Genomic DNA, 20,926 nt, shown 5'->3' with positions numbered 1-20,926 from the left:
AATCCCAAGAGTGTTATATTTTATAGCTTTCTAATCTGTTGCATCAATGCACTTCTCTGTGCTATATGTAGATTTCAGAATACATGTTCTAAGACTTCATATGAAAAGATTATTATAATATACTCAAGTATTTTACTTAATTGTAATACTTTATAGCTTCACAGGATAATGCAACTGGGTGTGATTATCTCAGAGCTCCTGGAAAATGGTTCTTCTGTAATGGTTTGTTTGGAAGATGGCTGGGATATTACTGCACAAGTAAGCTACTATTAAAACCTTGCAATAGCTAAATATTAAGAAAAAACTGATGATTTGGTATGACATTAATAAATCTGTGTTTTGGCAGCAGAGAAGAAACTAGAATGCATGAATCCTTGCATTCATTTGCAGTTTAGATCATGAAAGAGTTCCTTGAAATGTATTTATTCCAAAAATCCTGATGGACTTACTAAGACTTAGATGCAAAATCATCATTCCGGCACCTGACCATATATAAAAATGAAAGCTGAAAGTTGCCACAACTGTTTATCTTCGTAAACATAGTATGCTTTAAACACGGGAGGGAAGGAGAGGAATTCTTTTTCTTGCCATTGACTTTCCGTAAATGAAATTAATAGACCACACACAGGGAGAAAACAAAGTTTGTGCCAAAGTAACTGTAACACCTGCTGCAAGGACAGATCATCACAGCAGAAAACTTTCTGAAACAAGCTATAAATTAGGTGAATGAAGACCCACTGCTTCATTTAATGGACTCATTGTGTCTGTAGTTACTTCATAATTAAGAAGATAAACAGAGATATCTATAATTCTAGTAAATAAAAACTTCATGTGCAGCCAGCATCCTGATACCAGGTAAACAAACCCACAAAAGAATGTTAGCGTGATTATTGGAGTCATTGTCAAACAATGAGGAACAGAGAAGGGCATGTACGTAGCCAGAAGTGAAGGAAGTCTGTGCTGCATTTTAAAGTCTCCTGAGATACTCTCTGTAAAAACAGGCTGAAGTTGACTGGTGAGCATCAGGAGCAATTCTTTAACAGTTTCTTCACAGAGGTAGCCAGTACTATTTTATGATTATTTATTATGTTTATTATCTTTATTTTACATAGTTGCTCAGGTCTGACATTTATAGATATCATAAAGTCTCAATTTAATTAAAGCTCTTTCATGGGAGATATTATTTGATTTGATTTGTAAAAATACTTGTAATAGAGTTTATATGAAGGCTTTTGTTTCCAGTAATATAAATAGGTTATGGAATATTTATATTAATTGACTGACGTGTCCTCCTAAATTCTGTCACTTTTAACAAAACATATCCTTTTGATCTAGGTAGTGTCCCTGGTGCAGTTACTCAGTGATCCCTTCTACAGAACACTTGAAGGCTTCCGAATGCTGGTGGAAAAAGAATGGCTCTCTTTCGGTCATAAATTCAGTCAACGTAGTAATCTGACTCTCAACTGTCAGGGTAGTGGCTTTGCTCCTGTTTTCTTACAGTTCTTAGACTGTGTCCATCAGGTAAGTCAATCTCTATCTAATTTGAGTTTACAAGAAGAACACATGAGAAGTGCATACATACCACTATTTCAGATGTTAAAGTAATAGTTTGAGAGAAGACTAGTGACTCGTTCTCTAGGCTTCATTAAAGCAAATGGATTTGCACCTCAACAAGAGCTGGAATAGTTGCCTAGAGGAGACTGACTCATCCACACAAAGCAGACTTTGGGATGGTTGTTGTTACAGATCTTTTAATAGTTATGCAGAGATTTCAAATAGAAGTTTTTTCAACTTAAAACTGGCTTTTGACAGACTGGAGTAACTTTATTCAGAAGAAGAAATGGACTCTTAATTCATTGGTTAAGACTGTTTTTAACTCCTTGTGCATGATGATGAGCTTTCAAAGAGACCTTGTACTCCATGAGTTCTGGAAATACCAAGCTATAAATCGTGGGGTTCTGCGATGTTTTTATTTTTATATATGCTGCATGTTCAGAAGAAAATGAACACCAACATTTACATCATGTAGGAAGATGTTAGGTTAAGAACATTACGGTGATTTCAGGTTAATTCTAAAGTCTGTCCTTTTCTACATCCCAAATGAGTAAGTGTAATGCTTTGCAGTCTCTGTATGTGCAAATACAAGGCAGGAGTTTGCATAGTTCCTCTTGTATTTCATTTCCTACCTTTCTCATTTTTCTCACCGAAAAAGCTGTGAATTTGCCTCAAGCTGCAAGGTGCTTAAAATATGGCTGCAATACATGTGAATACGTCAAGGAAACAGAAGAACGTTACCTTTGCAATGCATCTCAGCTAGCAGCTTTGCTGCATGTCCTGTCAGCAGAAAGATCACCTCCTGCGGGCCTTCTGGAGCCAGTCATCACTACTCCTCTAGTGAAGATATTAGGGGGTATCACGTGATACAAGGTGTTCACGTGAACCTGCCTGTCTCTTCCAATCTCTTTTATTTTGATGGGTGTGGATTTAGAAGCAGTTCAACAGGTCAATCTGAAGGAGGCAGTAACTTGTCATAAGGAAAGATAGGACTGTCTGGACTGACTTTTCAGCCAGTGTTGTCCTCAGCTAAGAAAGGGCAGGGGAATCCAGCTTTACTGCATGATCACTAATATAGATTATATGTCTGTTATTAGAAAAAAAAAAATCTTTAAGCTAAATGACTTACAATCCCACTTAGGATGCAACTGAGTAAGTTTTCTGGACATAGACATGTGAAAATTACTCTTTAACTCATGATGGCATAGTATTGACTTAAAAATTCTAACAGTATGGTTGTAAAGCCTACAGAAATTACTTTTGATGTCAGAATAATGGTGATGTTTCATAGCAATTGTGCAACTTGTTAGAGAACTACAGTATCCAATTAGATTGCAACTTAACCTTGAAAGGTAATATGTTGTGATCGGTTTTTAAAAATTGTCCTTTTACTGTAAAAAAATATTTGGTCCTTTCAAAATATTTGTAACCATTATAGTCTCAACATACTAGGTGCAGTAAGAAAATCACCATAGAGCCAGTATGTGCATTAAATGTCATGGGTTAAAATAAAGATATAGAGAAAACAAATGAATCAGTGATTCCTAAATTAGAACTGCATCATCTTGTAAGAAGTCATTGTTTATGCCAATATCTCCAGGTGTCAGCTGAATTATTAATGCAAACTCCTTCTTTCACAATAGCAGCATCTGGCAGAAGCATCTCTGCTTCTAAGAAGACTGAGTTTATGAAAGTGATGTCAGTGCAGGGTTTTCTTATTTTTCTTCTGTATCTATCTGGTTAGGTATCAAATATAATTAAAACAGAATTATTTTCTAGAACTGACTGCTTTTAAGCTCAATAAGGAGCTCTGTTACAGCACCCTGTGTTAAGAGGAGGTGAGTGTGCTGCTCTCATGGTTGATGTATTCAGTTATTCATGATTACTGACATTTTGGAATACTATATCTCTTATTTAAACTAAGTAAATATTTCTAAATAACGGGATAACAAAACCAAAATGTATTAGAAAACTAAGGAAGGCTGATAGAAATGTAAGATTATTACATTTAGGAGGTATTTAAGTTAATTGGGGACATGGTGATTTGATAAAAATATACAATACTGATTTTCTCTAATCATAATATTAGAAACACCTCTTGGTTTACTCAGGTTTTAAATGTTCGTATATTATGGAATTTAAACATTTTAAAGGATGATGCAGTTGTAATCGTCAAAGATACCCTGTCCCTTTAGACTTCTCTTCCTAGGTGGTACGTGTTGAAATTGTGAAGTATAAAATCCTGCTTCTAACTTAAATGTGTATTTTGTAAATATCCCTTAAAATCGATGAAATAACTGGAAAGACACCATGGTGTCCAGCTGGCACATGTGAAAATCTAAACGTAAGGAGCTTTGGCTAGTCTAATACTATTTTCCATAAGTACTAAAAAAACCCCACATTTATCTCATGAGAAACTGATAAGTAGAGATCAGTTAGAAAAGATGGAATGGGAAAATTAGAGTGATGGGAATGCAAAAGACAAGACACAGAAAGATTGCAGAACTAAAGGTATTTTACAAGGTTGATCTGAAGCTAGACAAAGCACAGTGGGACATATTTCAACTGTGAAATTCAATCAGCAATTTTTTGATTGCAAGCTGTACTTACTCTCATTGTAACTGGGATTTTTTCAGTTAATGACTATGCTTAATGCTGAAAGTTAAGATCATGATCCATAAACTTCTTTGAAGGGTAAATTTGAAATTTGAAATTAACACATGAAATTTTTGTGAGAAATATCAAGATTTTTATAATATTGAATTTTATATGGATATAAAGTATCAATATTATCAATAATTAATGCTATTTTTTCCCCCATGAATATCTTTTGGATAATATTCAGGAGGAAGCAGTTGTGAAGAGCCAACTATCCCACAGTGCTGTACTCCTATAATCTTGTATTGTCTTCCTAAGTATTTGCTCCTGACTCCTGTTGGAGATATTCACTGAACTAGATAGATCCCAAGCCTACCTGAGGATAACAATTTAAGATGTTTCATAGTGTTTACTGTTTTAAAAGAATAATGGCAAGACACCTCCTCAGTATGTTGTGGCGCGCTTTTTTTTCCATACTGTAATATTTTGGTGCATATTTTGCAAAGAAAGAAATATGTATAGACTAACAAGTACTTGAGTATTTGAGTGTGCTTTATGGGTAGTGGTAGATGGAATATCATTTGCAGCTGTACCTCTGTACATGTCTGCCTCATTAGGTTCTGAGCAATAGCAACAAGTAAGCTACAAAACCTTCCAAGTGAATTTTGATTTCCCTATATCTAGGAGTAGCGTCTTCGTCTGTGAAGTTACATGGTGTTTCAGGAGTTATCCTAATAGATTTATATCCAGTTTGAATGCTTCAAAAAATCCTGGGGTTTGTACTGCTTATTATACAGTACACCCAACCTGCTTTCAAACATTTTTGCAGCATAGACATTATATGAATTTAATTTGCTTTCAAATATTTTTAGATAAAATGTAGAAAGATTTGTGTGTACAGACAAAACAATTGCCTATGGATTTTTTTTTGTCAGCATTCACATGGAATCATTTTGCTGTGATATTTCAGATTATTAATTCTTATGTATCTATTTGTATTATACTTCAATATCCTCTTTTTTCCCTTCTTTTTCTTTTTAGATTCATAACCAATACCCAACAGAGTTTGAGTTCAATCAATATTATCTGAAGTTTCTGGCTTTCCATCACATATCAAATCGATTTAAAACATTTCTTCTGGATTCAGACTATGAAAGACTAGAACATGGTATGTGTGATGCTTGTTTATTGCACATTGGGTTTGTAGTTTCTGGGTTTTTTCTCATCAATATTTGGTGTACAAAAATTTGTCTAGTTTGAGATGGTCCAGTAGCTGCATGGGAATGATGTAATGAATTCCATTTCAGGACTATAAAGCAAAGTGGAGGTGAAGAACATGTAAATTTTCTGAATGAATGATTCCCGAGCCATGCCACTGATGGACTAAGAGAATGTGGAAGAAATTAGTGCCGTGCCTCAAAGTTTTGTAGCAATTTATCCACATTGTTCAATTTGTCCTACCTTATTTTAGCAGAAGTAAACTCTTAGGGAATCCTTCAGAGAGCGCGTGAGCTTTCAGAAAAGGATATCCTTTCCATCTCTTATCGCTTTCTTCTTTCTAGTACATTCTCTTCAGTGTTTCTTTTCTATTTCCTTTTTACTTCCTCTGTTGTGTGCAACCTTACTGGTTCCAAGGCCTTACCTACCCTCAGAGACCTCTTAATAAAACTGCACAGACACAGTTGAGGCCATTCATGGAATTTGTTCACTGATCAAAACACTTGTGCTCCCAGTGTCACTGCTTTGTGCAGTGGGTGGGGTGGTTCTCATGGTATATGGTCAAGTTGAATGCTTTCCTTAAAACTGTAGTAACCATGGAACAGGCTAAACTTGAACAACCATTTTTTTCTAAAAAAAAATTTAATTTTCATAATTTACCTTCATTTGAAGAATGACTTCCTGTGGTTCTTTCCAGCCTGGATTGTTGCATGGTTCTACAACTGGAGGGATGTGTATTTATTTGGAGGTAGCTTGCTTTCAAATGTCATTTAATGCGATATAAAATCCTGTTTCCAGGAGTCCTTGGATTAACTGTATGTCCTTCCAAAGTAATTTCAGATGGCACAAACGTATGACTAACTTATACTAGCTTGATTTGTTCTCCTTGAAATGAGTTAGCAAGTAATTTCCAGTGCAGCTGGTCGAGCGGATGGGAAGGGCTGGGAACCTCAGGTAGTGGGGGACAGATTGGGTGAGCAGGGCTTGGTGCTCTGCTGAGTCTGCGTAACTGCAGGCAGAAAGTCCACTTGAGTACTTGTGAATGTCCTGAATGTCCCGTGTTCAGGGTTTGTAAGTGTAATGCTACTGAATAGCTACAGTTGCAAAGCACAGCAGTTGTTTCATCAGATGCAATCTCTTGTTGCAGTGGCATTTGGTTGTAGATTTTACTGTACATTTAGTCTGTGAAAGTCCTTTCAGCTATGCTTTCGTGTTTGTTATGTGTTATCATAAAGCTATCTTTTTGTGGCTGTTACTTTCCCTAGGGACGTTATTTGAAGATAAAGGAGATAAACATGCCAAAAAAGGAATTTGTATTTGGGAATGTATTGAAAAGATGCACAAAAGGAGCCCTGTTTTCTTCAATTACCTCTATGCCCCTACTGAAATAGAGGTATGATTTCTTTCAAAAAAAAAAAAAAGGTGTTTTGTTTTGCTGAGTGATTACTTGAGTACGTTTTGATATCTTAATTGTTCTCAGCTGACACTCAAGCATTCAGTGGACAAAGTACCTACTGCAAACCACAGTTGTGAGGAAATGAATTGAGAGTCATAATGGGATACATTGCGTAATGAATGACGTTATCTATATCACAGTCTAATATGATAACGTATGTCCACTAGATTGGCCTATGCCTAAGAAAAATTGAAGGGAGATTGCTACTGAGTGCCTTTTGTATCTTTACCAGAAGGCACAAAGACTGTGAAGGGTACCAGCTACATGTGCTGAATTAGAGTTTCTTGGTAGGCACCTGGTTTAGTGGAAGGATGAAAATGAGCAGTTTATTCCCAAAGCTAGTAATGGTTTTACATTTTGATCTGGCAGAGCCAAGATCTTGCTGTGAAAATTATCAAACCACAGTGCTACTCACCCAGCACAATATATTGTTTAATTTAGAAAATTCTAGAAAATGTTGTATTGTAAGTCTGAAACTCAAAAACTTCCTTTCTGTTAGTATAATAAAACTTTGTTTCAAATAGGCACTGAAACCAAATGTAAATATGTCCAGTCTCAAAAAGTGGGATTATTATGTAGAAGAGATTTTGGCTACAGGTCCTTCCTATGATTGGACCATGGTACCTGCAAAATGCAATGTTTCAGAAGAAGCTGACCAAGCGGATGGTTCACTCTCTCAGACTAAGAGGAAAATAGTATGGCCATGTTATGATGATGTTAAAAAAATACAACCTGATGCCATCAGCAGCCTTTTAAATGTAAGTACATGTGTTACACAGGACAGTAAGTTCTCTCTGGCTCATGAAATCCATATTTATTTTTTATTTAAGTTACTGCCTTATTGATCTACTGTTATTGAAGGGATCATGATAGATGTCCAAACAGGTGTTTAGTAAAGCTGACAGATTAATCCTGAGAAGTAATGGTTGCTCTGGGAATCAGTCAGACTTCTGCAAAGCTTATGTTATTCTGAATGAACGCTTTTCTGGGAGTACACTTTGATAGTAGTCAGTAACTATGAGAAAGTCAGTTGTGGCTTCATTTCTTGACTTCTTTTTTAAACAATAAAAGACGATGTAAGTTAAGTGTAAAAATTTTTAGGTTACTTTTTATAAGAAGTGTAGAAACTGTTATTTTAATTTGGACAAATGTTGAATCTAGCCTTCTTGTCCTCTTTCTATTCAATTTAAAGTAGGTGTGTGGTAAAATGACAAAGACCCAGATTTACAGACAGATCAGAAAACAGAATCTGACACTTGTTGACTTTAACAAGTGGGAGGCAGATACACAATCATAACCGAAAGTCTTGGCCCAGAATCCTCAAAAAAGCTTCGTATGATTGTTTTTAGTTTGATAATGTTTACTAGGACTATACTGGTAAATTTAGATTCTTCAGAATATTTTGGTACTTGAAATAGATCCTTGGCTTGGGGTTTTATCTTGTTTGGGCTCACATAGGCTGCTTAGGTTTTGTCTTTTCTTTGTTAGAAGATGAAAAAGGATTCCATTATCTCGATAATTGTAGTTATTTAGAATGATTTAACATGTATATTTTCTTAAATGCTTGTTGGTTGATTACAATCAATTAACAGTCCTAATATTTAGATTATCATCTTAAATAATAGCACAGGAAAAGGACAAGGGCATTCCTAACTTCCTTCAGCTGTTGTTTCATGCCACGAGCATATCAACAATACACATCACTACGTACAGGGTTTTTGTTTCGAAAACTATTTGCAGACTCCACCAGATTAAAGCTGGGATTGTAGAGCCTAATACTGCAATGCTAGGAAAACTGGGATATGCTGTGGGTCTCTGAACTCCCTTGAATCAAAGATGCTTTTTAGCAAAGTCTTAAGGCAAGACATGATTTTGCTGGAGAGAGCTCTATTGTGGCACTTTCCTCAAATTTCTTCTGGTCCATTCCTTCCCATCATAATTGATCAAACACAGAAACAATGCCCAATTAAAAAAAATAATAGGCATTTATAAAAGTCCCCTTGACTCAAACTAAGATAACCAGAACTACTCAGAGCTTATAACTTCACAAATGCGAAGAAAGAGCAGCATCTCAGCAGGGGTCTTTTTTTGCTGAAGAATCCCATATCAGGGATTCTTTAGCAAAAAAACAGAGAGCCTTCATGTCAGGGAACTAGAGGCCAGAAGTACATCAGGAATATAGCAGCAGTGCTCTTCTGCATTTCTTCTTGGGGTAGATGCCAAACAATCCATATCCACAGCTGTGAGAAACTGCCATGTAACAGGGAAGTTAGCCATATTATATTCTGAAGATATGTGGGTCAGGTTTTATAGAGTTTAAATGTTATTTGTGAATTAGATTATAGTAATAAAAGATAGCAATGGAAAGGAACATTTGAAAAACTTTGAAGAGGCTGTGTAAAGGTTACAAAAATACTCTTCTAAGTTTAAAAAGCAAAGTGAACTTTCTTTTAAAACAAGCTGTTAATTTAGGGCTATTGCTGATGTAGGAGAAAGACATCTCTTTAATCATAAATCCATTGAGAATGTGTTGGTATCCAAAAAATGTTTTAACTGAGCCCATATTTAGCGATGGTAAATTACTAGGGAAGATTGATTCTCTCTTAGTTTATAATGATAAGCCCAAATTTGTTTGTTCTAAAGATATTTTTCAATTGAAAACTAGATAGTGCTTTTCAGGAGGTAAAGCTGATACAAAGAAGTTACTGAGTGTCTTAATTCAGAAATACCCTTTGTAGAATGTGATGCAAAATATGTAATTTTTTTTAGCAGTAAATGTTCTAATGTGTTTTGGATACATAAAAGTCCACCTCTAACCAGATGTGTGTGATGGCTCTATGGCTGCCATAAGTCCTTATGTTTCTGAGTTTCAGGAAGTAACCAATCTACACATTTCATTCATTTAGTCCTAAATGAGCCTTTTAAAGACTGCAGATGATAAAATACATTTTAAAATACAGATTCCTGTACAAAGCTTCCCATGTGTTGCCTGATCTAGTCGAGAGGCGTCCCTGCCCATGGCAGAGAGGTTGGATTAAATGATCTCTAAGGTCCCTTCCAACCTAGGCCATTCTGTGATTCTGTGAAGTCACTTTTGCCATGTCAGAGGCGGCCAGCAAACCTGAACCAGGTTGCTCAAATCTTAAAATCTAAGAAGTGTGCTTTGGAGACATAAACGTTCAAAAGTAGATCCAACAGAAGTGCTTCCCCTTAAGATCGGTTTCTGATAGCCCTTCTGCATGATGGGAAACAGAAGCAATCAATGAATAACCAGCAAAACAATAAAACCAGCATTTCTGGTTGTGTGAGCTGTTTTGTAACTTCCATTTTTGTGCCAAAAAGGCTGATGAAAGTGAACCGTGAACCAAAAAGTTTATTGTAAATATTGAAAAAAATAGTCATGTGCAATTTGTTGCACACACAAGTTTGAACACTTGGCAGAGGCAGCAGTTCAGTCCCTCGATACACACTCGGGATCTTTCCATTTGTAGTCAGTCTTAGAAGCCTTCTACCCCAGACATTGAAGATAAAACACTAACGAGGAAGGATTTCCAAAACAGGTGCTGTGTCCCAGTCAGGACAGTTCACTAGCGTAGGACTTGTCCACATTGTTCCACGGGTGCCCAAACACGCTGTGGATCTAGAGGAGGTGATCAGTGCCCACGTGTCTGGAGTGTCTGCAGAGTTACCCCGTGTCTGTACCAGTCAAGTATTACAAAGCAAATTACTTAGCAGATACATCTTTTGAAAGACACGGTAATGCTAATTGCTTATAATTACTAATATCAGGAAATGAATATTCATGCAATTGTGTTTGTTTATTTTCTTTTTCTGTGTATTGACTTCTGCTGCCATAAGTCTAGGCAACAGGAGATGAACCAGAAGGATAAATTTAAGGATTTTTTTCTTTTAAGGAAATGTGGCTATTCGTAGCCCATCCTGCACATGGCAGTTCAAGAATCTGAGTTTTTCAGTAAAATTTAAAACTGAAGAGGCAAAAGTAAATCTTAGTGATACATTGCCATGTAGGATTTTTACATGGAGTTTATTAAAGAAGAATTTTTTCCTAACATTTCAAGTTATATATAGGAGATTGTTGAAAGCTTTTCATTTTAAGTTCTGTAAGCACTCACTACTCATTGTGGAGCCAAAAAAGAAGGAATGTGACCCAGTTGCTAAGTAACAAGTTTCAGTTATTTCCAGATTCTGCAGAGAAAGACTTATGCTCAGAAGTCAAAATTAGGGCAGAGAAAGAATAATCAGATTAGAAACGGACTAACTTTTAGCACTAAAGAGTTTGTATCCTTTTGCAGCAATTTGGAAAGGCTTTTACACAAAAAAAAAAACGGAGGTAAATTGAGTCAGTTGTTTATATCCCATCAGGAAGCATTTTACACTCAGCACTTTGAAAGAGGAACAAGTAATCTACAGAAGCTCTTAGTCTGGCTTGTTTTCACCATTCCTTGTTTCTGTGTCTACCTATGAAGATACTCCAAATATAACTATTCTGGTTTTATTTCTTGGCAAGAAGAAAGTCCCTATAATATGTAATGTATATATGGCTTTCAACTGCCTTCATCATTTAAAACTTCCGGTTTGATTCTTGCTGTTAAGCTGCATTTCTTATATTTAGTTTTGAGTTTTCTAATTTACCTTCAGCAAGGAAGTGTTTGTAAAAATATTTTGTCCCTGTTATGCTGTCAAATACTGGCTTTCTTATTTTCACTTTAGAGTTCAAAATTTAGTTCAGGAGTTAATTTCTTTGTCAAAATGTTTTCTTACCTTAAAAATCTAGTCATGTTCTATAATTTTTTCAATCCGTAACAATTTCCTGAAGAACTTGTCATTCTAAAAGACTGGTAGGAGTTGGAGAATATTATGAAATCTAATTTAATCATTTAGTATACTAGAAGTAAATTAAGTCAGAGGCTTACTGTCGCTACTTTGAAAATAAATGTCTTGGAATTTAGTTGGCTTTTATATAGCATGGGAATTCTCTGTCCTATGGCTGCTTTTTGTTCCATCATCAATTCCTAATTGGATTTGCAGAATTGAGGTTTTAATTTGATTTCACTAAGAATCAGATTTTCATAACAATATAGTTATTGAAAGTAAAAATATGGGAAAGAAGCATGGCAAAGACCACACATCCAAAGTAGTGCCAAATGATGAGTGTTTACAAGTAAACATCAACTAATGAAATTGCCTCTTTTTACTTAGCTTTGCATGCACTGTCCTATTAACAGGAAATAACCCTAACTGGAGGTTATCAGCACAGGTCATATTCCCAAGTTCCACAACAAGAACATGTTGTTACAGTTTGGCATCCAAATGGACTAAATCTTTCTGTTACATTTCCTTCTTTTATTACAGCTTTGTATGACATTTTCTAAACCAGGGTAAATGTTAATATTGGCAATGCACAATGTTGGTGTCACAGCACAGAATTTGTTCTTTGTAAATATTTTTATAAAATGCAGCCTATCTGTATCATTGTCATGTTTCCATTATGGCAATCAGCGTCGAGTTTTGTGTGTTCAGGAGAACAAAAAGCAGAGTGGCAGAGAACGAAAAACATAGTGGCTTCTCCAACCTGTGACATGCAAGAAGAATGGTGGCTGATGCTGTACTTGGTTGTCTTTGACTCCTGAGTCTGATTGATTTCAGTTTATAGCTGGTTTGTAAGAGGGTTTTTTGTGTTTTACTGGGAAAAATGGCCTGAAAGTTCCCTGTGTAAAAATATTGACTAGAAAATGATTGTATAAAAGCAACTGCCATAACAAAGTTTATCCTTAAGAAACCTCTTGTTATTTATTTCAGGAAATTGAAAGGTTGGAAAGTAAATTAAATCAGAGCCCAGAAAGGTGGCAGCTTTTGTGGGAAAGGGTCAAAATGAATCTAAAGGATGACAACAGACAAGACAATGTAAGTAGTAAAAGAGCTTATCCAATAGAATAGTTCAATTCCTGCTATATAGGCTACCTGAGGCACTGACAAAAATCACTGGTTTTTTGGGAATAAAATACTTTTGAAAAATTGAATATGATACTAGCTCTTTATTTCTGCATGTAGAAAAATCTATTTATACTTGTGCTATTTATCTAATTGGTTTTCCAATAGATCCAGTAGATTAAAGCATACAGACAAAATGAGCATAAGTATTTTATTAATACAAAAATACATTACTTCATATATTTAAAAGATTCTTGACATACAAAAAACCTCTGTTCCTGAAAGTAGCCAAAAGCACAGTGTGGAGTTTCAGAGATGGTTAAAGTTATTTTCATGTTTAAATGGAGTTTTGGAGTTGTAGATTCTAGCAAAGGTTTGTGCTTATGTTTCCAGTTCTTGACTGTGGTAAAAAGAATAGCTGAGAATACAGGTATTTTCTAAGTCAGAGGCTGCCTCTTTGCTGTCTACATGCACTAGGAAGAATGTTAGATACTGCTTTTTCTGAGCTTTCCCTGGAAACTTGATGTAGTGAGTTACCAACTTGAGTCTGTACCCTAACGCTTCAGCTTCGTGCGCTTGTTCGGATTTGCCGGCCTCCATGCAGCGGTCAGTCACCAGCGCTACTGTGTTGGTTTTCGTTTGCTTTTGGGAAAGCAATGTGCTTCATGTCTGTCAGGGTTATTCAAGTTCACTTTATGCCCTAGATGAATTTAAGATGAAGAAAGTTTTCCCCTAGCAAAGTAGAGGATTGTTTTATTGAATTTGAAGCAGAGAGGAAAATACAAGTATAAATATACCTTACATCAGTCTGCTGTCCTAGCTGTTATTTAAGGTTCTCAGATAAGTGCGATCAATAGCTAAGGGTAGGCCCCGAAGAACTTTATCTCTAGGATGCTCTCCTTCGGATTGAGACCACATTCAGGATCCATCTTGTTCCAGGTTATTGAGATTCTATAAAATGATTTGGATCTACAAAGTAGCTCTTCGAAACTGCACGCTTTATCCTTCCCTCCCTCCCCTTCCCTTCTATTCTTTCCCTTCCTTCCCTGTGAAATTAAGGACATTTCTTGTATCCAAACACCGGGCTAGTTCTATATGCTTTTGAGAGAGCAAGGGAAACGTTCAAGATTATGTCACTGGAATATACAAGGCTTTTCTGAAATACTGATTACTTTTACACCAAGAGAACCCTTCTGCCTAAGAAATGCGTTGAATTGCCATCTCTCTGACTTCTTTTCCGAGGCAGCAGTGACCTGTATTCACAATTAATGTGTCGAACTCCATATTATCAGTATAATGTTGAGACAATGCAAGACATATTGCGTTACTTTTTTTTCTTTTATTTAAATGGGTTTTTTAGCTCCGGAGACATCATTCTGGCTCCTCAGGGATGGTGTCAGCTAATCTACATTCCTATCAGAAGAGGTCTTTGCTGGAAATACCTGACAGTGGGCTGGGTGAAGAACACAGTGCAAGCATCTCTCCCTCTAATGGAGTAGACAGAAGAACCACTACACTATACAATCATTTCACATCAAAGAATGAAGAAAATAGGTAAACTTAATAATCAAAGAGTATTTATGAACCTTGTATTAGATTGATACAAGTCTCTGCCTTGGGAAGAAAAAAAAAAAAAGAAATTTTCAGATGTACAGAATGCTTTGTGACTACTTAATTCCTTCCTTGTGGTTTTGATTACATTTAGTTGTCCTGATGGGTGGGCCTCTGTTTCTAGCAGTATCTTTCAGTCCTGCTGTTTACATGCACAAGCAAATTGTAGCTTCGCAATTAACGCATCCAAAGTACTGAAACAGTGTTTGTTAGTGTATTGCAGTTACCAATAACTAAACTATTGGTTTAAAACTGGTCTGATTTACTGCAGTAAAAGAAGTGTTTGAGTAGGTATATGGTTGGTTGGGGGCTTTTATATATCACCAGTATTTGTATTGTGGAATCATGGGCCATTTGTATTTTCTGTACCTTTCAGATCTTTTGAAGGTACGCTATACAAAAGAGGAGCTTTGCTGAAAGGTTGGAAACCTCGGTGGTTTGTGCTGGATGTGACAAAACATCAGGTAAAAGCTTTTCAGTTTTATTGGGTTTTTACAGGTTGATTTTGCAAATTTTCTAGGTTAATGAGGTAAAATATCAACATATGTGCTGATTATAATTATTCTTCCTGGTATACAGGAGAAAAAAGGTACACTTTTTAGAAGAAAAAAATACTTCAACATTTTTTATATAACCAGATATCCTCCTGTCATAGAATCATTCAGGTTGGAAAAGACCTCTAGGATCAAGTCCAACCGTCAGCCCAACACCACCATGACCACTAAAGCATATCCCAAAGTGCCATGTCTACACGTTTTTGAACACTTCCAAGGGTGGTGACTCCCACTTCCCTGGGCAGCTGTAATACAGGTTAATCTTAGTTAATTCTGTCAATTATGTTAATTCTGAATTCTGTCATTGGACCTTTGATGTGAAGATTTGCTTTACTACTTTGAATTGGGTTATGGTCGGGATTTTACTCATTTTTTTAAATGCAAGTATCAGATTTTCTCTTCTGGAACTTAGTTGCATATTGAAACTCAGAGTGGTTAACATTCATATCAAAATATCTTTGCAAGGAGAAAAAAAACAAAAGCAAGCTTCATTCAACCACTAAATGTAGTATAGGAAAATGTGAGTTTTCTATGTAGTTTATAATTATCTAAAGGGATACTTAAATTTCTGCTGATCATTTTAAATTCTTGAAATATAGAAAATAAGTGTTCTGTTAGCTCCTTGGTGAAGTAAAGCTTTTGTGTTAGTTTCAGTGTAATGGACAGTGAAGAGGTGGTATCTGTTAGCAAAACTGATAAGGAAGGTTGTGCACATCCTCTGCCCAGAAGCAATGTGTGACCGTTTGAAGCTTTTCCGCTCTGAAACTCTGGTGAAAAAATGCTCCTCCCCCAGCTCTGTGTCTGCACAGGAGCAGACGGTGGAGATTCCATTGTTACCCAGAGATGTCAAACAGAGGATCAGCCAGTTAAGGGCCGGTCCAACCACTTTGTATATATCATAGAGTCATAGAATGGCCTAGGCTGGAAGGGACCTTAGAGATCATTTTAATCCAGCCTCCCTGTCGCCAGGGACACCACCTCTCGACTAGACCAGGCAACACATGGGGACCGAACGGGAGTCGAACCTGCGACCTTAGCGTTGTTAGCGCCACGCTCAAACCCATGGTTTCTATCAGTTGTCTTAGAAATTTCCCATGTTTGATATCCTCAGGTGCTAATAATATTTGTGCCTCCAACCCTTACCACTCCATGCCCCCAAACTGTATTGGGGAAAAGGGAATAAGTAGTGAAAGGTTCATCTAAATAACATATTTGGCTTGTTTTTTGTTTTTCTCTTGTGGTCTAGCTGCGATACTATGATTCTGGTGAGGATACAAGCTGTAAGGGACACATAGACCTTGCAGAAGTAGAAACTGTGATTCCTGCTTCTCCAACAATTGGAGCCCCAAAACATGCAAGTGAAAAAGCATTTTTTGATGTGAGTATATCTGATCCTTACTTAATGTTTATGTGAAATATTCTTTTCTCAGTGTGTTTAACTTACTCTTTTTGAAAGGTGTGAGCTAGGAAGAAGCTAGTCATGCCAACGCAAGGCAAAAAGCTTTTATATAGCTTGTGTCTGGCCCTCACTCTCAACAGCAGAATTTGAAAAAAATGTTACATTCAGACCCAGTTAGTACATTGCATATTACAGTTTGAAGTAAAATTTGCAAGTGTATTTATCTATTTTGCGTGTTGACTTGTCTGTCTTCATGTTCTTGTGTTTTCTTTGCAGTTGAAGACAAATAAGCGTGTATATAATTTTTGTGCCCAGGATGCACAGAGTGCTCAACAGTGGATGGATAGGATCCAAAGTTGCATTTCAGATGCTTAGAAAGGAAAAATGTTCTATAATAAAGACACGTTTAAAACATCTCTTCCTGTAAGAAGCTAAGTTCTGAAATGTTACTGACAACCAGCCTTCCTTACATTTCAGCCATAAAAGTTCATAATACGCTAAAGTTTCTTTTATGTTTAATAATTATAACCACTGTAACTGCTATTTTCTTTCTGCAGGGAGGACTTTGAAAAATAATAATCCATTTATCCTGAATTTCCACTTTCTTCAGTACAGTTCCTAGCCATAAAAGTGGGCTGTATTTGCACTATCATCTAATCATGGTTTTCTCATTTCAGAGCTATTCTGTCCAAAGGAAACTGTAGGCATTTTCCCTCCAACAGGAAGTGTGTTTTCACTTTATATTTTTAAGCAGCATGTTCTTATTTCCAAGCCAGTCATGAATAAGAGGGAACATGTCTACAATTCCTAAAAAGAAAAAAATAAATGAAGCCTGTGAGTCCAGTGACATATATATCACGTTGCCAATGTTGATAGACAGTTGATGCTTTTAAAGACCAAAAGTGAAATGGCCCAATACCAGACTTTCAAGTGTCTTCTCAGTGTGCAGGTTATTCTCTAATCTTGGGCTCTACTGAGTGCTTCTGCAATGTTGTTACAGAATTTCCAACTCTAGGGATTATCTGAAGATCATAGCACTTTTATTTTAAACTCTGTTTGTAATAACAGTGGGATAAATGAAAGAAAACTGCCTGACACTATCAAGGAGAAACAAAGAACGACAAACTAGGAATTCAGTAGAAGAAAGATCTCTTATGTGTGAGTTGTGTATGTTAATTTATATGCTGTTCTGCTCACTGTAAAATAAAAAAATAACAAACATGATAATGCACTAAACAATGAAGCAAGCACTTGCACTGAAATCTTTAAAATACAGACATTTTGCAGGACAGAGGTTAAGTTATTTATAGCAGAACAATACTAGCTAGTTAACATTTACAGATATTAAATATGTACATAATCAGGTTTGATGTGTCGTGATTTGATACTTTTTAAACATTTTTGCACATGAATTGGAAGACTGTTTATAGATTTTTACATTTGATAAAATTGTGTTTGTTCAGCTTAAAATCTGGCGAAACATTTTTAATAGCCTCAAACTAGTAGAAATTTTACAGTCTACAAATAGCAATGACATTGAGTAGAATAGGTAATTAAGCCATTGTTTTTATTTTGAAATGTTAATATGTTAAATAGCACACTAATATTACAAAAGGTTTGTATATATGATTCACTATTTTCTCATTTTTGCAGATGTTCCGCTTGTAATTTAATGTCAGCCTAACTAAACTGACTGTACTTACACAGTTTTTCAGTTATTAAATTGTGGTTTTTTTACAACTAATGTATTTTGTCAGAAAGGAACATAAATTTCTCACCACACACAATAGGAAATGCAACTGTTTTTAATGCATTTACAATTTCAAAACAAAAATATGAAGGATTTTTCTAGCGTTTTTCAATTGACAAATTTCCACCTGTGACAATGGTGTTTGCACATTTGTATTTTCCTTTGTATATGAAGTACTTTTATATGTACTTTGTAAAATACTGATCCTGTTCGTAGGTTATATGAAAATAGACATGCCACTGCTTTTTTTGTAACTAGTTAATTTTAACCCTTGTATGTTATGTGAAATATGTATGCTAACCATCTTGTAATAAATACACTTCTTAAGGAAAAGTAAAACCTTTCCTTTTACTGTAAAAGAGAAGAAAGCAAGACCCACATGTTGAAGTATTTCCACGGGCACAAGACAAATCCTTATTTACTCTGTATTAAGAATAGTGGGTGTATTGAAAACTTTGTGGTCTTCTGTATACATGTAAATATTCTTACATAAAAGTTGCGCTTGAGCATCCTTAACTCAAACACTTGTCAACAGTAGCACTAAAGACTAAAAAAAACCGGAATTTAAAGCAAAATTATCATTCTAACAAGTCTCAATGTATAGCCTTTATTAGAAGGCTATGTACGTATAACGTTCATACTAAGTCATTGAATAATGATGTTAAATATATTTTAAAACCCCCCCAAAACATATATGGTATCACAATATAAATGAACGGCATACTTTCATCCATTTATCATATCTCATTTATGTCATCTTATGCAAAAATTATCTAATTCGTGAGAAATAAAATACAACAAGGTCTTACTTGAGAAGGTGCATCTAAAGTGAATTAGTGAGTGCAGTGTGGGATAGCGGAGTTAAAATGGAAAGGGAATGTGTGACGGAGGTAGAGGACCAGTGACGGTTCTTGGATGCTGTGGTGCTTAGGTGATAAAGTTTGCATATTGAGCTTGGCATGGATGCTAATGTTGCCTTAAATGTTGATCTTAATTTTTAGTGTCTGTATTGATGGAAAATGGACTTGAGCAACTTAACTTAAAAATATCCAAATAAAAGCTGAAATGAGATATATGATATTTGTGGTTATTATATAAGGAATGTACAAAAGAAATGGTAGGCGTAGGCTTTTGGCATGGAGACATCAAGTTTGCAGTGTCCCTCAGGGTCTCTTCTATACAAATTGAAGGTTCAAACGGAGACTTGGAGAAGATGTGGAGAAGCTGGCATAGCGTTGGCTACAGGGTTTGCTAGTGTGTTGGACTTGTGGTGGCAGGAGAGAATTAGAAACAGAGAACTTGCTTCGGAAAAATTCTGTATACGTAGGGATCCGTCTCCGTATTCTGTGAGAACTTTCCAGAGAAAGGAACCCATCCAGGAGCTGCGGATCAGGTAAACATGTGCTCCCTCTGGTGCGTCATCTTGCTGTGCCCATATCGAGTATCATTACAGTCCTGCTGTAGAAAAGAGAATCATCGGGGGCTTTGCGTAAGGGAAGAAGATTGCTTGCCCTTTTCTGTGTCGATTAACAAAATGCCTGCATAATAGATAATGGTATGAACTCATATTAGGTTTTGAAGAATTGTTACTGGTATATTATATTAGCAATTTCTCTTTCCTAATGTACAAATATTTTCTATAAAAATATATTTTTACCAAAAAATAAAAAGCTTAGCATGCCACGTGTGCGGGTCACTGGTTATGTAATAATACACAAACAGCTAACAGACCCAGGAACAAACGTTCAAAATTTTGTATCATATCCCACACACATTATTTGTATCTGATACTTTGTGAATTGCAGACATAACAAAAATGTGGTAATCTTGTCCAAATTCTGTCATTTTGCTTTTTCATCCTGTAATATTCTTGGAGTATGTCTAAATGGCTGCACCACTTTTCTCATTTTTCATATTTGTGATCATCCAGATATTTTGTCTGTTCATGATTATCCTGTGGTTGCTTTGGGGAGTCAGAAAACTGAAAAGAATCTGCCAGTTCCCAAGTTATGCTAGAGTTCATGCTGAGTATCACTGTAGCACCTTCTTTCTGGGAGTTTTGTTTGTATTCAGTCAGTTTCTTCCTGAATTTTGCCTACTGTGCAAGCAAAGGGCAGTATTAGTATCCACATTCTAAGCTAGGAACTTTTCATCTTTGAAATTTTTTCACATACAAGTTTTTCTTAGTTTACTGTCAAGTGAGGATGCTGCAAATTCACTGTTCTGTCTCATCATGTCTAAATTTAGGTGAGAAATTTTTGAAACAGAGATGATCAGTGTTCACTTGCTGACATAATTTGTTTTTACCTCTGCAAACCCTACAAATCAGGAGATGTGGCAGCTAGTGGCAGCTGAATTGTAATTCCAGATTGCTGGTAATATCTAGCCAAAATATCATATCATATCCTAGACTTATTTATCTTTTTCATGGTGGTCTAATCTAATTTCAGCTTCATTAAAATGCGGCTTGTCAACATGCCATGGGAAATTCCGTTTTGATTAGTTTCAGGTTATACCATATAGTTCAGAATTCTTCCTTTCTCTTCACATTTTGCTTTCATGTCAGAATTTGCACATTTATAAATAGGAAATGTTGCTTGATTGTGACAAGTTTACTGTTGCTGTTTTCCACTGTCTGCTCTTCGTTAAAGATGTTTTATTTGTGTGTCTTCTAGGAGATTCATAGAGAGTCTATCTGTAAAATAGGCAGTAATAGAAGTAGGTCTTGTAGTGTCCCTTTGTGTTAAAAGTCTCCGTTAATTGTCCAAAATTCACACTAGGTACAACATCCCTGTTTAGATGGCCAGATGAGACTGCTTTGAATTTAACGCCCA

The 20,926-nt window shown here is 35.9% G+C and overlaps 1 protein-coding gene across 1 annotated transcript in view; it reads left to right on the top strand.

Annotated features, from left to right (window-relative positions):
* Positions 1-17,151, top strand: part of SBF2 (SET binding factor 2) — a 110,843-nt gene extending 93,692 nt beyond the window's left edge. Inside the window, exons 29-38 of the mRNA XM_009871694.1 lie at positions 157-258; positions 1,336-1,521; positions 5,194-5,320; positions 6,636-6,763; positions 7,351-7,584; positions 12,647-12,751; positions 14,139-14,332; positions 14,766-14,853; positions 16,190-16,321; positions 16,619-17,151. Of these exons, the coding sequence (XP_009869996.1) occupies positions 157-258; positions 1,336-1,521; positions 5,194-5,320; positions 6,636-6,763; positions 7,351-7,584; positions 12,647-12,751; positions 14,139-14,332; positions 14,766-14,853; positions 16,190-16,321; positions 16,619-16,717 (1,395 nt within the window). The 3' untranslated portion in view covers positions 16,718-17,151. The remainder of the gene's footprint in view (positions 1-156; positions 259-1,335; positions 1,522-5,193; positions 5,321-6,635; positions 6,764-7,350; positions 7,585-12,646; positions 12,752-14,138; positions 14,333-14,765; positions 14,854-16,189; positions 16,322-16,618) is intronic.
* The last annotated feature ends 3,775 nt before the right edge of the window (positions 17,152-20,926 follow it).

Source organism: Apaloderma vittatum, unplaced genomic scaffold (genome assembly GCF_000703405.1).
Source record: "Apaloderma vittatum isolate BGI_N311 unplaced genomic scaffold, ASM70340v1 scaffold7196, whole genome shotgun sequence".
Lineage (NCBI taxonomy): Eukaryota > Metazoa > Chordata > Aves > Trogoniformes > Trogonidae > Apaloderma > Apaloderma vittatum.
Note: the sequence above shows the minus strand (reverse complement) of the source record. Positions and strands in the feature narration are given on the sequence as shown.